Source organism: Pipistrellus hanaki, assembly GCF_964339955.1.
Source record: "Pipistrellus hanaki genome assembly, chromosome: 4".
Taxonomy (NCBI): Eukaryota; Metazoa; Chordata; class Mammalia; order Chiroptera; family Vespertilionidae; genus Pipistrellus; species Pipistrellus hanaki.
This window is the reverse complement of record NC_140506.1, coordinates 68,135,624-68,152,736: the sequence shown is the minus strand read 5'-3', so window position 1 is coordinate 68,152,736 and position 17,113 is coordinate 68,135,624. Positions and strand designations below refer to the sequence as shown.

Here is a 17,113-nt window from a genome sequence, read left to right as displayed (position 1 = left end):
AGGGCACTCAGTGCCATGCCGAGGCAGGCACGAGGCGCTGTGGCTGAAGAAGACCTGACCAGGGGAGTTCTGTGCCCATGCCGAAGCGCCCCCTCTGGGAGCCATCGAATGCTGGAGCTGGAGCAATTGGGGGTCACCCCTCGGGGCCACGCAGTATAGTTCTACAGGGTGTCCGTGGCAAGAACAAAAGATGCTCTTCCCGTCACAATCGGTGTGAATGGCGTCCTTTGAGTTGTGCAGTGTCCAGCCTGCAGAGGGCACGTGAAGCCCCAGCATCCCTCCCTGAGGGCCAGAAAGGCACATTGCCAGGTCCCTCAGCGGGCAAGGGCTGGCACTACCCCCACTGTGCCCACTGCTTCCAGCCAACCTTCATCACTGATGCTTTCAAACCTAAACACCACTATCCCCCAAATAAGCCCAAACTCAGAAGAAACCTCATTTCCTATAGGTTCCCTGATTTCACCCAATGTGAGGAGGAGCAAAGGAAGCTGTGCTGTGCGCTGGGTCAAGTGTTCACATGCGGGCGCTCTTTGCTTGGTGTTCACTTGTGGGTGCCCAGGGTCCCAGCCAGGTCCTTGCCCCGCGGTGCCACTGCCAGCTGCTTGCAGCTCCTGTAAGCGACATGTTTGTTTTTTGGATTGATTATCGGCACATGCTTACCTGAAACCTTCCCTTATTTTCCTCTCCTAACCCCAGGTGTCGTTTAGGTACCACTGTCGATTGTACAACGAATGGCGTCGGACCAATCAAAGGGTGATTCTCCTCATTCCAAAGTCTGTCAACATACCTTCCAACCAGCAGTCCTTGCTGGGCCTCCATTCTGTCAAGAGGAACTCAAAAGAGACGATTGTCTGACATTTGTGTGGTTGGTTGGTTGGTTCACTCCTTGTTTGGGTTTGGAAGTGCCCGCACTGGGGCCATGCCCTGAGCCATCCCCGAACCGTTCCAGAAGCCCGTGGGTCTAAGGACATCCAGAGCCGCGTGAACACAGCGCCCCGGGCAACAGCGGACTCCGCCCGGGGAAATCGAATGCTGTTCCACTTCCAATCATGGACTCTGCGATCCTATGATATTTGCTAAGCTGCCAAACATGTTCATTTAGCAGATACTGTATGGAGTTTTCCGAACACCTCTCTCACAAAGGAGGAAGGTTGTCCTGCTGAGGATGCAATTCGATTCTTCCTTTTTATTACTATTTCAGATCTATAAACTTATTAAACTTAGACGATAATCAAATTGAAAAGCCAATGTTTAAAACTGGTGTCTTGGTTTGGACGGGTTTTGTTGGATTCATTTATTTGTTGCCGGTTTCTACTGTAGATTCTTGGGGGTTGTTTGATAGCTCAAGTGGTTTTTTTCATCTCTTTTATGTCCCATGCTCAAGGGGACACAGCATAACAACTGGAGAACAAGTCATGCTTGAAGGGTGGTTTTGTACTAAATCTCATGTAAGTATTCAGACTTTAAAGGAACAAGAGGTGTGGCAGCTCTCCCCACAGTGCGCTGTTTATTTAATTCTCATTAAGGAAGAAAAATATATATATATATATATATGGTGAGAAGCACGCTCCTGTCAACTTGTTTGGTACTGACGGCTGATCGAAGCTATTTTCTAATAATAAATTCCAGTGTGTGAAAGACAAACCGCACTGATTGCAATACTTTCTGTTTCAATCATAAAACCTGTGAAGTTTCCCAGAGTAGATGGTAAGCAGGAAAAGGAAAAAAAGGTTGGTGCGTGTCTTAATTCTGCATTCCCAGCGACTTGGAGGCTCATTAGGCATTTCTAGGAACCCTGAACCTGTTTTGCATATCAATTAGCTCGCCCATTGCTCTATTGAATTCCCAGCTGGACAGGTAGATGTGGCCAAAAAGCCTGCCCTCGCCCCTCAAACCCCTTGGTCTCCGTGCCAAAGCACAGCCCCACACGGTGATACCTTCCCCCAACCACCGGCCGATCCTGTCGCAGCCGAAATGGACTTTTTCTGAGGGCCGCGTGTCCCTCTCTTCTCCGTGGCAGTGTCAAGGGTACAGCCTGTCCCCGCGTCTGTGTGCCTGGGGAGGCCGGGAGCAGATGTGCGGTCTGAGGAAGCACCGCTCAGACTCCCCGCTTCCCGCCCCCTCCACCCCACACCCGGAGGAGACGCCGGAGCCCAGCTTTGGGGAAGGCTTAAAATAAGGATTTCTACAACATGACCCACATTCCTAATATCGCTCCGGCGGCTGCCTCGCGCTCCCCGCGTGGGAGAACAGAGAGCGCCGAGGAGCCGCAGGGAGGAGGGTAAGATTTTTGCCTGCGGACTGATCGAGCCGATGCAGGTGTCGCCTTTGTCTGCAGAGCCCGCGGCGCTCAGGCTGCTGCCCGTGCTGCCTGGGGCGGGAACAGCTGTCCCGCTCGCCGCCGCGAAGCTCAGACGTGCTTTATGGCTTGTGACAATGGATTTCCTCCCACCACGCTTCGCTCCGGCACTTCAGTTCCAGCAATATACGCCTCGGCCCTTCTGTTTACTCGGCCCTGCTCGCCCCTCCGGGCTGCCATTCGCCGCATCGCCATCAACCGTTTCTTAATCGACCTTTTTAAAATGCTGGACACCGCTGGCTGCACGCAGCTGTCACACACTCCGTTTCCAGCGCCGGGCGTCCAGCTCGGTCGCGAGCTGGTGAAGAGCAGCCCTGCGATGCAGTTGATGAGTGAGGTGCACCCGGCCTTGGTCCCTGAGCCGCCCGGTTAACCAGTGGCACCTCTCCACCGAATGGCGCCCCCCAGAGGGCCGTACCCTCTCCTCGCTGCTGCTTCCATGAATTAAGGAAGCGGCAGATCCCAGCATCACTCCTGTCCAGGTTGGCTGCGGAGAATCCCCGCTGTCTCGGTTCATGAGATGAGAGATGATGTGAAATATCAAAGGCCGGCGGGGTCCGGCAGCTCGCTGGCCCCCCGCCCCCACCCTGTGCTGGGAAGGTTGACACATTAATACTGTGCCGGGGCCGGCATCGCTCCGGGGAGGTCAGGCGGAGTCCCAGCCGGAGGCGCAGGCTGCCTGTGGGCTGGTGAGCCAAGCCGGGTAGCATCAGTGTCTCCTTACCGGGGCCACCCGCCCGGAACCTCCTTGTGAGAGACTGACCCACAGCACCCGGGCTCACCCGGGATCCTGCACGTTCTTGGCAGACACTTCCTCCCCTCCGGGCCTCCGACCCCTGAGGCTGGCCCAGGAGGGGGAGCCCGGGGACTGCGCACGTGCACACGGCACCGGCCGGAAGGCAGGAGACAGCGCGGCTCCAGTGGAGGCTCTGCGTCTGTGTCTGTCACCCAACAGGCTGCCCCGCTGGAGGCTCCTGGCAGGCGGTGCTCCATGGGGACCTGCAGCCCTGCTAGTCTTACTCTGCCTTTTTTTTTTCTTTTTCTTTTTTCTTTTTGAGAGATCAACATGAACCGGGAAAGGAATGAACAGGGGCAGGCGGAGGATCTGGTGGTTCGATGCTTCCCTCTTCCAGCTTCCCACTCCTGCTCCTTGCCGCATCCTGTCCTCACCCCTTTCCTTGAGAGCATCAGGCAGAGACAAATGCGTGTCGCTGTGAAGCCAGAGGGGAGACCAGCAACTGAAACAAGCCCGGTGTCTTGCCTGCCCGGGTGTGCACATGTGTGTTCCTGCGTGTTCTCGCCGGGGGCGGGGGGGGGGGGGGCAGCGAGCACGAGTACACACGCCGCTCCCACAGCTCCTCGGAGGGTGAGCAGAAGCCCGGAGGGGCCGTAAAGCCCAGGGAAGGGAAATAAACAGCATGGCTTGGAAGCTGCTTGCATGTGTCTTCCGTGTCCCGTCCCCCTCCCCGCGCCCTCGGTGCCCTGCGCTGTCACTGTCATTGAGACGGCAGCCACCGTCATTTCATGTTCGGTGAAGGCAACTCATCTGGGGGCCTGGAGGAGCCGAAGGAGAAAATGGAAGAGAGAACGCAGCCCGGGTACACGTCGGCCAGCAGAGGGTCCCAGTTCTCCCCAGGCCTCTTTGTTCCGCTCTTTGCACCGGCCCAGTCTGGCCCAGGGCTGTCTCGGCCTCTCCTGACCCTCCACACAGCCTACTGGGCACCGTGGTGCGAACAAAACCCTTGTCTTCAGCCTCCCCTCCCCGGGGACTGCCGCACGGCCAGAAGACACTGAGGCGGAGAGATGCCTCGGAAGGGAAACTGGCAGGTGCTTCCTTTCCACTCCAAGCTGGAGTGTCCCCGGGGCTGCCCGGAGCTCAGCCACTCAGCCCTAGAGCTGGGCGCGAAGTGTAGGTTGTGATTCTGAAGCCTTACAGAGGATGGGAGGGGGGCCAGCAAGTGGGACAGGGTTCGGGATTATTTCAGGACAAGAGGCAGGGACCAGGATGGAGCTGGCTGCCCCTCCGGGCGAGCGCTGGATGTAGCTGACGGTGGTGGGAGGCAGGTGCTGCAGAGGTTGCTCTTACGCAGTTCAAAAAAGCCTCTGTCTCCTTCTTTCATTTACCTTCCGTCTCACTGCCCCGCCGAGTAGAAGCCAGGCCAGCCATATGCCATGCCTGCAGCTGAGCAGCTGAGGGGCAAGGCAGCTCCAGGAAGTCACAGACACACAGCCTATGGATCCTTCCACAGGCCAACCCTTGTTTGTTAATCTCAGTGGATCTCAAGGTGAAGTCCTCTGAACCTCCCCCCTCCCTCCCTCCCTCCCTCCCTTCCTCCCCTCCCCTCCCTCCCTCCCCTCCCTCACTCCTAAGGACAGTGCCAGGCGGCTAAGCGGGCACCACCCACAGGAGAGGCGCCTGGGACAGACAGGGGGCCTGTGGAGGGAGGAGGAGCGGCAGCAGATGTGAGCAGCAGCAGACCCAGAAGCGGCCGAATGCCCTGCGGGTCAGGGGACTCCGGATGAGGAGAGGACACATCTGCCTCCACCACTTCCTGGTGGCTCCTCTGAGCGGAGCAGAGGTCACAGCCCCCGGCGGGGCCCGCAGCCAAACGATGCAAATCAATTAATGGGCAGCACATATGTCCACCCTCGGCTCCTCCCGCCTCTCCTTGGAACCGATGAGACCCTTCGAACAGCAGCCTTCTGGGATCCTGTCGGTTCCCGGTTCCCGCAGAGCCGGCATCGATGAGCATTACCGTGTTTCCCGTGGTACCACCCGAAGTCATTCACGTCGGGCCAGCCTGGCGGCCCAGCCTGCTAGATGGAACACCCCGAAAGCAGACTGCTGAGGGTGCCGGGTGCCCTGTGGCCCCCACAAAAGGCCTGATCTCATTGCTGTAACGTGGGATCCGTGTGCCAGGGATGGCAAAAGCACTCCGACGGCCTCCCTTTCCTTCCTGACTCGGTGTTTGCCAACCTCCTCTCGCCCGCTTTGGGGGAGGAGCTGCCACAGGCCCAGGACTCCCGCCAGGCGCCCGGTGGGGAGGACGGAGCCCCTGGACGGGTGCACGTTGCGTTAGGGCACATGTGTCAAACACAAGGCCCGCGGGCCAAATCCAGCCTGGCAGGCCTTGCAATGTGGCCCGCACCGCGCTGTCATCACTGCACTCCGCTGTCAGTTTATGACATTGTCAGTTTATGACTGTTCAGTAAACCATTCGGCCCGCGATTTAGGCTGGATTTTAGATTTTGGCCCCTTCTCTGATTGAGTTCGACACCCCTATGTTAGGGTATCAGTGCCCGGTGACCCTTCACACCCCCTGCCCAGCTGGAGGCTGGAATTATTAATTTCCGTGAAAACCGGAAATCCAGCTGCAGACATCCCGGAGGACACGCGCTGCGCTGCGGCCGCAGTTCCAGGACCAGCACAGCCAGCCGCGGTGGGCGTGTCTGCGGGCCCCGGCGGAGGAGGCTGCGCCCGCCGCCAGGCCGCGCCCTGAGGATTGGGCTGCCCGCTGGCAGGAGCCACGGCGTCTTGGCAGCGCGCGGGTCTCAGTGGGAAACTCAGAAGGGATTGCCAAACACGCTCCAGAAATCCCCTCTAGTTCCCGTGCGGGGCCCCTGACGACCCCTGCCGTCTTCGGTTTTGAACCACAGGGCACAGCAGGCAGCGTGGCCAGCCTGTCGCCGTGGTGCCGAGGTCACACAGGCCGCCTTCCTCGGAGAAAGAGCTGGCACCTCCACACGAGGCGAGGTGGTTTGGAGCACATCCGAACGGTAAAGGCTCCTTCGGGGAGGGCCACCATCCCTCTAAACTGGGGGAATCCCAGGACAGGCTCCCGAGCATCCGATTGCGAAATAGCCTCCCTCCTACGATATGCAGCGTTCAAAGGGAAAAAGCGGGTCTCGCTGCGCACAGCGTTGCTTCGAGGTGCCTCTGTGCATGCCGGGTGGGATGGGTTTGTTTCTCTTTGGGCAGCTTTAGGCCCAGAAAGTCCACATTTCCAGGAGCGTCCAGGTTCCGGCCCAAATCCCACCCCTCACAGCAGGCAGAGGCGCGTCTCAGAGGCGCTCAGGAGGACCCTGACCTCCGTCAGCTGGCTGACCCCCCCGGGAGCACTCCCACGGGCCTGGGCCTTGGAGATGAGTCAGGACATGGGGGGGGGGGGGGGAGAGGGGGAGAGGGGAGCAGGGAGGAGGGGGGATAGGGAACAGCCGGCTGCAGGCTGTGGCGCTGTGGCATCACCCACGCAGATTCCTCCTGGAACCTGGTCACTCTGCCCCTCTGCCCACCGCCTGTCCCCCCTGCCCCAGGAGCCTGGCCGGCGCAGGGGAGACAGGACCATCTGCTCTGTCCCTTCCTAAACCGGCGCAGGGTGCTGGTCCTGGTTCCCAAGAAACTCCGATGATCCTACCAGGAAGTCAAGGAACGTGAATACAATGCAATCACGCCTGTCATGACCATCGTGGGGGGTTGTGTAGCTGAGTCCTTCTAAACGGGACGTGTCTCCTCCGAAACAGCCTCCGATAGACACCCTCCAGGGGGAGGCCAGCGGCGCCTCCTGTTCCGGCGCGCCCGGCGCGGCGGCGGGTCTGTGTCCGCGGCTGTGATCGGGCCGCCCGGAGCGGCGGCCCCACCGTCCCCAGGACAGGATATCCTTTCTCCTCTTTTCACACTGTATCGCGGGGCCCGGTCCACAGAGCGCCCTCAGGAAGTGCCTCCTAAGTGTTTGCTGAATGGGTATTTACTCACGACACGAGTAAACGTGGCTCTTCCAGTACTCTCAATGGCTCTCCTTGTTCAGCCGCCCAGCCGGCCGGGAGAAACATTAACTCGGACCAGCACCGTGTTCCCTGGCAGGCTCACCTACGCGAACGGCCACGGACACCCCGCCCGCTCCTGCTGCAAGTCTCGCCTGACCTCCCATCCCCTCATCAAAGCCTCTGACGCAGCCACCAGTGTTAAATTCCTGTTGATTCAGCCAAAACCGGTTTGGCTCAGTGGGTAGAGCCTGCGGACTAAAAGGTCCCGGGTTCGATTCCGGTCAAGTGCATGTACCTTGGTTGTGGGCACATCCCCAGTAGGGGGTGTGCAAGAGGCAGCTGATCAATGACTCTCTCTCATCGATGTTTCTAACTCTCTATCCCTCTCTCTTCCTCTCTGTAAAAAATCAATAGAATATATATTTTTTTAAATAATAAACAAATAAATAAATAAATAAATAAATTTCTGTTGATTCAGACCTACTATGTAGGTATAACCTTTCCACGTGACCTCGCGTGACCTTTCTCCCATCTTGCCCCTGGAATCGGACTGTGAGTCTCGGGACACAGATAAGGAGGCTGGGAAGCAGGAACGCGGGCTTGTTCAGGGTCACACCCCTGAGCGACAGCAGCTCCGTGTCAGGAACTGCTCGGACCTGGGCCTCCACCGACAGAGCAAGTCCAGAGGCAAAATCAACGCTGCCCCTCCTGCTCGCAGCCTGTCTGCGGAGAAGGCCCGGCCAGGCGGGACAGAACGGTTTGGGACCTGACCCCTGACTACACTTGGCATGCTTTATAGAATGCTTAATTCCCCGTCCTTAAAAAAACATTTTTTACCTCCGTTCTAATCAGAGCTGAATCACCAGTTCCAATAACTCCTGTTACTCACAGCCCTCCCCCAGCGGCCGCTGGGGTAACTTGGGGGGGAGGAAGCAGGGGGAGGCTTGCACCCCGTCTGGGTCATTTTCCACAATTCCCAGATGTGTTCTGACCGCGTTGCTTCACCGAGGCCCATCCTGCTTTCAAGAGCTTGTGGGTCCCCCCCACCCCCCCACACACACACACACCTCAGTTTAGTGTACCTCATGGTGACTATCCCCACGGGAGACTGAGATCAGAACATCTCATCTCCCCCACCCCACCCCCCTGTCAGGGGACCTGCACCCTGAGCCGCAGCCAGTGGGGGGAGGCGGCGGCAGGCTGCTGCTCAGCTGGAAGCTGGGAGCTGGGAGCTGGGAGCTGGGAGCTGGGAGCTGGGAGCTGGGAGCTGGGGGCTGGGAGCTGGCAGGGTGCAGTGCGGAGTGCAGTGCGGCAGGAGGAAGTGGGAAAGGGAGCAGAGCCTGCTGAGGACTTCCCCTGTCTGCTCCCGGCCGACCGAAGCTCATCTTTAGGGGCTGATTGGCACAAACTGGCTCATCTATGTGATAGCATTTTCTAAGTGGCATCATGCCAATAACACCTATTACATTTGCCATTAATTTGAAGAATCACAGAAAGAACCAAGATGTAAAGTAGGGACTTGGGGGCTGTCTGACAGCTGGAACTGTTCCTGTTCATGTTGACCATGAACAACACGGCTTCGTTTGTAAAGGACGTACGTTGTTTTCGAAGAGCTGCCGGGAGGGTAGAGCAGGCCTCACTGTCTAGGATACTGGCCTGTGATCAGACTGAGTTCCTGAGAAAATGACTGCATTTCCTATCTTGGTTTCCTTTTCTTTTTTTATTTTATTTATTTTTTTTTACAGAGAGGAAGGGAGAGAGATAGAGAAAAACATCAATGAAAGAGAAATATCGATCAGCCTCCTCCTGCACACCCCCCACTGGGGATGTGCCCAGGTACATGCCCTCGACCGGAATTGAACCCGGGACCGTTCAGTCCGCAGACCGACGCTCTATCCACTGAGTCAAACCGGTTTTGGCACCATCTTGGTATTCTGGGTGCCTTGCCCGGCAAAACCAAATCCCTGTGAACGGTTGAAGGAACGGCTGAGGGAATAAATGACGTGGCCTCCGGATTAGGGGAGGTCACGTTGCCCATCTCCCACAGCAGGTCACACACGTACCCTGTGGTTCCGGAAGCCGCAAGGAAGGTAGCGGGACCGCCCTGGGCAGAGAGCCCGGCTCTGTGACCTCAGTACCTGATCTTTCCCTTCCGCCCTCCTTCCCCTTTGGGGATCTTTGTGGCTTTTCTTTCTCCTTCAGGAGAGCGAAGCTGTTCCGTGTGTAAGGAGGAGACAACCTGTGGGGCCGTGTGCTCCACGGAGAGAGGGCAGAGCTGCCCCACAGCCCACCCAGCCAGGGCCCAGCCGGTCCCCCAGGGGCGTGACACAGCTCAGGCTCCTATCGGAATGTCTGTGGAGGGGAGGGTCCCCCTGAGAAAGCCAAGGATCCCCTTCCTGCTCCACAAGGACCCCCAAACCCCTCCTGCTCCACAAGGACCCCCCAAACCCTCCTGCTCCACAGGACCCCCCAAACCCCTCCTTCTCCACAGGGACCCCCCAAACCCCTCCTTCTCCACAGGGACCCCCCAAACTCCTCCTCCACAAGGACCCCCAAACCCCTCCTGCTCCACAAGGACCCCCCAAACCCCTCCTCCACAAGGACCCCCCAAACCCCTCCTTCTCCACAAGGACCCCCCAAACCCCTCCTTCTCCACAAGGACCCCCTAACCCCCCCTGCTCCACAAGGACCCCCCAAACCCCTCCTTCTCCACAAGGACCCCCTAACCCCTCCTGCTCCACAAGGACCCCCCAAACCCCTCCTGCTCCACAAGGACCCCCCAAACCCCTCTTGCTCCACAAGGACCCCCAAGCCCCTCCTTCTCCACAAGGACCCCCCAAACCCCTCCTTCTCCACAGGGACCCCCCAAACCCCTCCTTCTCCACAAGGACCCCCTAACCCCTCCTTCTCCACAAGGACCCCCCAAACCCCTCCTGCTCCACAAGGACCCCCCAAACCCCTCCTTCTCCACAAGGACCCCCCAGGTTTGTAGGCAAAAACCCTACTTTTCCTGGTGACCCTGAGCCGGCATTTCTCAGAGTTCAGTCCGGGGTCTTGATTTCGTGCCTGACTCAGCATGATGAACTAAGCAACAGTGAATGTTCTCAGCCCTTGTTATTCCCAAGGTTCAGATTTCCTAACAATTGTTCTCTTATCGGGACAACAACTTACAGAGAAATGATCCAACCAGGCAACTGGGAGCACGGATCATAGAGAAATCTGGCCCCAGAAAGAGTTTGGGCTCAGCCCCCTGCTGACACCCGTTGGAAGGCAGCTCGCAGAGGGGTGGGGAGCGCTGGGCCGCGATCCCAGGAGGAGAAGGCGCCAGCTGCCGGCTCGCAGTCAAAAAGGAGGCTGGTTAGAGGGCCGTGTGAGGGGGCTCCCTGGCTCAGAGGTAAAGGAGGCAGGAGGAACCTGGCCGGTGTTGCTCAGTGGTTGACCCAGGAACCAACATTCTAGGTTAGGGCACACACTGGGGTTGAGGGCTCTGTCCCCAGTAGGAAGTGTTCAGGTGGCAGCCAATCCATGATGTTTCCTCTCTCATTGATGTTTCTATCTCTTTATCCCTCACCCTTCCTCTCTCTCTAAAAAAAAAAAATCTATAATAATAAAAGCATAATATGCTAATTAGACCGGAAATCCGGTCCTGGGTTCCAGAAAGAAGCCGGTGCTGGCAGCCAGGGAAGGAAGGCTTGCTTCTGCACAAATTTCATGCATCAGGCTCTGGTCAATAAATAATCAATAAAAAACACATTTAAAGGCCCTAACTGATTTGGCTCGGCGGATAAAGCATCAGCCTGCGGACTGAAGGGTCCTGGGTTCAATTCCTGTCAAGGGCATGTACCATGGTTGCGGGCACATCCCCAGTAAGGGGTGTGTAGGAGGCAGCTGATTGATGTTTCTAACTCTCTATCCCTCCCCCTTCCTCTCTGTAAAAATATCAATAAAATATATATTTTTAAAAACATAGTTTAAAAGCAAAAAAGAATGCAGGGAGGAAGAGAAGGGAGAAGGTGACTAAGTGACACTATTGTAGATAATGAACAAGATCACTCGTGGCCACTGAGCTAGAAAGCCAGCTGGTGCCAGAGGCCAGGCCTACTCAGCACGGAGAGGCCGCCCTGCTGTGGTCCCACGGTGGACACCTCAGCACCTGTGGCTAAACCTAAGTCACGGACACGGGACCATGCAGAACGGACTGCGGATAACACACCAAACCAGACCGTTTGAAAGGCATTATCCAGACTGAGTCGGCAAACACCGAGGAAAACTAAATGTAGTGAAGGTCCCTGCGTGCTGTTACAATCGTACGGGGAGGCCTCTCCCCAGAGCTGGGTCCCGCGGGTTTCAGAGGCAGAGGGTAGGGGACACAAGCTGTGGACCAAGCAGGCCACGAAGGAAGGCTTGGGCGGCAAGTGAGGACCGTCCCGTTTTAAATAAAAGAAATCAACACCGATACTTAAGAAAATGGCACACAGAACACAGATAAATCTTCAGGACCCACAGCCGGGGCCCCGGGGAAGTAACTCAGCCAGAGGAAGTCTGAAAACCACCGAAATGAAACAGGAGCTGCATTTCTCTGAGCGCAAACTCGGCTGGCACTGGACCGAGGATTCCCGTTCCGACGGGGGCAGGAAGCACTCACGGAATGAATCTGGCGAATATGTTTTATTGTTTTAAAGTAATTAAGGTCCCGAACAGACTGTCTCCTTCCATTGAAAGGTGCATTTTGTCTCTGGAGAAATGTCAGCAGAAAACAGAATTTACTGTGCTGTTAAAAGTGAGGGAGAACACATTATCGGGATGCTAGGGGTCGGCGCAGGAAGTGAGTGATTTCACACAAGGGGCCTGATGCATGTCTGCGGGGCCAACGGGCCACGTCTGCCTCCTGTTATTCCTGCCCCCACTCTGCCCCTCCCAACAGCCAAGGAGCATCCACTCCCAGAGTTGTTCCCTGCTACTAATTCTCCCCACTCAACTCTGTTCCTATGCAGCTTCCTCTCCAACAACGTGAAATATGACTTCCGTGAGTTTTGCCTAAATAGGTTTCCTCATTCCCATCCGATTTGGCTCCAAATGTCCATTTGGCTCCAAATGTCCTTTTAGTAAGGCAGTCAAATGGCATAAACAGAGAATCCTCAATATTGCCTCCTTTGGTGCCTGTTTTTTTGTTTTAAATATATTTTATTGATTTTTTACAGAGAGGGATAGGGATAGAAACATCGATGAGAGAGAATCATCTATCAGCTGCCCCTTGCACACCCTCTACTGGGGATGTGCCCGCAACCAAGGTACATGCCCTTGATCAGAATCGAACCCGGGACCTTTTAGTCCACAGGCTGACGCTCTATCCACTGAGCCAGAGCGGTTTCGGCTGGTGCCTGTTTTTGTTTTATTGGAGGGTTGGGGGAAGGATAGGAGGGGAGAGAAAAAGTCAGTCCCCATTTCAGAATTCTGGGTTTTGCCAAGTTTGAAAAAGAATCAAAGGAAACTTCTGAAATAGAAAGTATAGTCAATGAAATTAGAAACTAGACAGGCAAACCGATAGCAGAGCTCAGAACAGAGTGTGAGTGATGAAGCCAAGGCAGGCACTGAGAGCGCAGCAGAGAAACCTAATCCATCGGAAAGAGATGGACGCAACGGCAGTCAAGAAATCCCAGTGGGAAGAACAGTGGGAAGAACAGTGAGTGGGGATGAAGTGATAGTCAACAAAATGAGAACATCTTTTTTTTTTTTCTTTTTCTTTTCTGAAGAAAAGCGAGAGCCAAACAAGAGGAATAAAAATAAATCTGAGTACAAACAGTGGTGAAACAACAATAATCGGAGATAAAATGCAAAAATGGGGTGGGAGGTCATGCTTGTTATAGAATAGCTCGCTAACCCAGAAATGCAGTTTTTGATGCTGTGTTTGGTTAGCTCCGTTGACAAGGAGACACGTATCACACAGAGGCAGCGCGTGCTCTGACCGCCAGCGTTCCGTGGGGACAGCAGCGGGGGCCACTGGCTTTCAGAGACGACCTTTTGGTCTTGTCTATCCGTCTGAATCGTCTCAACAATCTACTGTCCACACACCCAAGGGCCCAAAACGGAGTCCTGGATTTTTTACTCGAAATTTCACTAGTCTTGACTACTCCTCGGTATCACAGCTGCCAATTTCTCTTAATTCTTCACTAATGAAAGTGTCAGGATTTCTATAACCTAATTTACCAACAATCAAGTCCCTAGAGGGAATCCTGATGGCAAGAACCCCATCTTGTGGCAAAATTTTTCACAGGCAAGCCTGGTCCCACACCACGTTGCCATCCCCACTGGGAAGGTAAATCTGTGTGAGGAGTTATCGTTTGATCTGCTTCACCGGCGGAATTTCTAGCCCAGCATTTATCTGCGTCTGTGAGGGCACCGGAGGATGCAGTAAATCTGCAGAGCACAGTGATTCTGGGACTCTGAGTTATTTTCCAGTGAAAGCTGGCAGTCTGTGCACAGCTTACCGCAGGAATATTTTAAGAGAAAAGCAAACATTGACTCTGGCTTAGCTCCTGACATGTTATCATCTGTTAGGTATGGTTCAGATAGTCCACGTTCAATAAGATGAACTCAGTTAGCTAACGCAATCACAAGACAAAATTTCCCCAAACGACACCCCAATGACCATGATACCTAACAAAGGTACCCCTGCCACAGCACACGCCTACCTGTATTTCATATCCCTCATTCCTTATCCCTCAAAAGGTGGCTTTTAGGCAATATCTTTTTGCCATTTTAAAAGGCAGTAAAACTAGGTTCTAGAAGTATAATCTCTACATTTTTTCCTTTGCCTCTTCCTTCCTCTCTCTTAAATCAATTTAAAATAAAATATAAATAAAAGGAGTGTCTTCCTCAATGTCTCTCCCACTATCTGACCTATGTTCCCATTTAAGTCTTATTGTTAAACTAGAGGCCCAATGCAAGAAATTCGTGCGTGGGTAGGGTCCCTAGGCCTGGCCAGCGATCAGGGATGATCTGTGGGGTGACAGGCAGAGCTATTGGGGGGGTGGGGAGGGGCGGTGCACGACCACTGGCACCCACCTTGGCTGGCCTGGTGCTGCCCACTCATCAGCCCTCATCTCCCCCCCAGCCACCGCCACCACCAGTCACCTCCTCTCTCTGTGGGATGACCGGCAGGGTGATGGGGCACCCCTGCTGGTACCCACCTTGGCTGGCCTGGGGCCTGTTGGCTGGGGGCAGCTCCTGCATTGAGCATCTCCCCCCTGGGATCTGTGCATGTCATAGCGACCAGTCGTTCCACCATTTAGTCAATTTGCATATTAGGGTTTTATTATATAGGATAAGCTAAAAAGCATAAAGCACTGAGCACAAGTTAAAAGAAGACAGTAGATTAATATTAAAACAGCCTTTTATTTGTTAATGTCACATAAGAAATTTAAGCAAGTTACACTATCTTAAAAAAAACAAAGCTAACGCATTTTAAGAGAAACCCTCCCTCCTCTTGCCCTCCCTCCCCCCATGCCCTGGTGAATTAAGAATCTAAAAGAAGAAGTAACCATAAAACAAAGTTTTTTGGAATCCTTCATCCAGGGTGCTTACATGATTAGATTAATATTGCCATCTTACAAAATTTCTCTTTTCTATTAAAAAAAAAAATTGTAGCCATGATTGTTTATTACAAAAAAATTCAGTACAAAATTGCGATATATTGGAAAACACTTTCCCCCCTCCCTCACAGCACCGTTATATGTAGCAGAGAATAGTCAAGAGCAGATTGCTAATCTAGATGGAGCAATCTTCAAATTATGCCCAAACACACAGTGGTTTATTGACCCTCCCTCCCCTTCTCTTCTCATAAGAACTTAAAAAAAAAACATACACATACAAAAAAAAATGTCAAAAAATTTGAGGGACCCTTTCCAAACAGTACAGTGAGTTCAGTGTCAATAATTCACATCTTGCAACAAAGTGTATGGATATGATTTCTTTTACAAAACTTTCAGTGTCAAAAAAGGAAATTAAGGCCATCATTTCGCAGCTTAAAAATTCACATAAAGGAAATATAAAAATATTCTGTGCTTCTGAGAAGGCTCTGCACTGTATGTAGGTAAGGATTACCATCCTTCGTTACTTCGAGGAAGACGGTCGACTTGATAAGTTCACATAATTGCACAGCTTCTATTGGATGCTCGAGGGGCTCCCTGACGAGGAAAAGAGAAGAGAAATCAGTGCTAAGAAAGTGGATCTCGGTATTTTAACGAGAGATGCTACAAATCCGTATCTTCAAGTATCATCATCATTTCTCTTATCCTTTTTCACCTGTCCCTCACGGAATTCTTCCCCAGAAAACTAACAAATTCCAGCACAGTGATTCTCAACTCCGGCTTCACTAAGAAAATAAATTCTGATCTAGGTCCCTAGATCAATTAAATGAGAATCTATTTACATAAAATGTTAATAACGTTCCTAAGTAATTCTAATATGCAACCAAAGCTGGAAACCACTGTCCACTAACTTCCTTCCATAAGTTAGGAAAGAGATGGATGGAATCCATCCTAAACAACCACATCAGCGAATACGCCGCTGGCTCCTCGGCGTTCCATCCCGAAGCATTTGCACTGGGCTCATCCTCACATGTGAAAGCCACCAGAAAAGCTTCCCATCAGCTCGCACGGCCACTGGATTCATTCACTACCGTGAAGTCAAACTCGCTGATCTCCTAAACCTTGACGTTCTTTTCTCTGATCACAAAAGATAAAAACCTCACACATCTTTAACTTCTGTTTTCCTTCTCTCAACCTCAAGCTCAGTCACTGTGCCCTAACGAGTCTGCATTTTAATAGTTCCTCAGTGCCCTGGTCTAGTAGCTCGGTTGGTTAGAGTGTCATCCCGATACTCCAAGGTCAGGGCACAAACAGCAATCAACCACTAAATGGAATGCATAAATATGTGGAACAACAAGTCTCTCTCTCTCTCTCTCTCTCTCTCTCTCTCTCTCTCTCTCTCTCTCTCTCTCTCTCTCTCTCCCCCCACCCCCTTCCTTCCTCTCTCTAAATGAATTAAAAAGAAAAAGGAAAAAAAAAGAGGAACAGTCCCTCTGTACCTCTGCAATCTCCCTTGTACAGTCAATCCTCATAGTTTCAATTTCCCCTCTGCTTCAAAATGTGCAGCAGCTACTTTCCTGGGTGTTCTACCGCCTTCCAATCTCGCCTCTTTCTCTCACACCCGGCAACACAACTGGATGCACCGATACACCTTGTGCTTGAGTCCTGACATGCCCCCCGGGCGCACTAAAGATCACCTCAGACTCTCTGCCGCGCCTCCCCTAAGGAAAGCGGGGAGACTCTGGCCCTCCCCTGAAGCGGCCTTGTACTAACTGCTCTGGCTGGGAGAATGCCTGGGCCCAGCCTGTAAGCGATCCAGCGCTCTGCTTTCACCCTCGTGGGAGGGAGCTGCCACGTTGTAGAGCTTGGGCTGATCGCTGAGCAGCCACAGGGAAAGAGATGTGAGGGACATTCCAGCCCCAGCCAAGCTCCCAGAAACTGCTTGATTAACTCAGTCTCCATCACGGGAAGCAAGATAATCTCGAAGCTGAGCCCAGTCAAACCACAGAATCATGGGAAGGAAAAAAAAACACTGTTTTAAGCCACTAAGTTTTGGGGTGGTTTATTAGTGTAACAACAAATAATTCAAACACCCTCAGAACATCATCATCTGCATCTCATGCCCAAACAACTGCCCGTCCTTCAGAACACTGGACAAGCAGCTTTCCCGGAGACCTCAGCTACTCCAGGGCCCAGAGAACTCTCTCCAGCCACCGGCCGACTACAGCTCCCGCTGATATCTGACATTGTTATTTTACTCCCGGTCATTACAACGGTTCTTTAAGGGCGGGAATCGGATCTGGGGCTTGTTTCTCAGTGAAGCCAAGTCTAAAGTATCTATTCTTAAATAGTCCCTGAAATGTATGAAGTATCCAGGCCAAGAGTTCATTCTACCTCAGAT

The 17,113-nt window shown here is 53.6% G+C and overlaps 2 protein-coding genes across 2 annotated transcripts in view; one reads left to right on the top strand and one right to left on the bottom strand.

Moving 5' to 3' along the window:
• Nucleotides 1–1,275, top strand: part of MARCHF3 (membrane associated ring-CH-type finger 3) — a 134,408-nt gene extending 133,133 nt beyond the window's left edge. The window contains exon 5 of the mRNA XM_084880941.1: nucleotides 697–1,275. Coding sequence (XP_084737067.1) covers nucleotides 697–855 — 159 coding nt within the window. The 3' untranslated portion in view covers nucleotides 856–1,275. The remainder of the gene's footprint in view (nucleotides 1–696) is intronic.
• Nucleotides 1,276–14,498: 13,223 nt separating this feature from the next.
• The window catches only part of LMNB1 (lamin B1), a 48,834-nt gene continuing 46,219 nt past the window's right edge, over nucleotides 14,499–17,113 (bottom strand). The window contains exon 11 of the mRNA XM_084881396.1: nucleotides 14,499–15,309. Within this exon, the coding sequence (XP_084737522.1) occupies nucleotides 15,268–15,309 (42 nt within the window). The 3' untranslated portion in view covers nucleotides 14,499–15,267. The remainder of the gene's footprint in view (nucleotides 15,310–17,113) is intronic.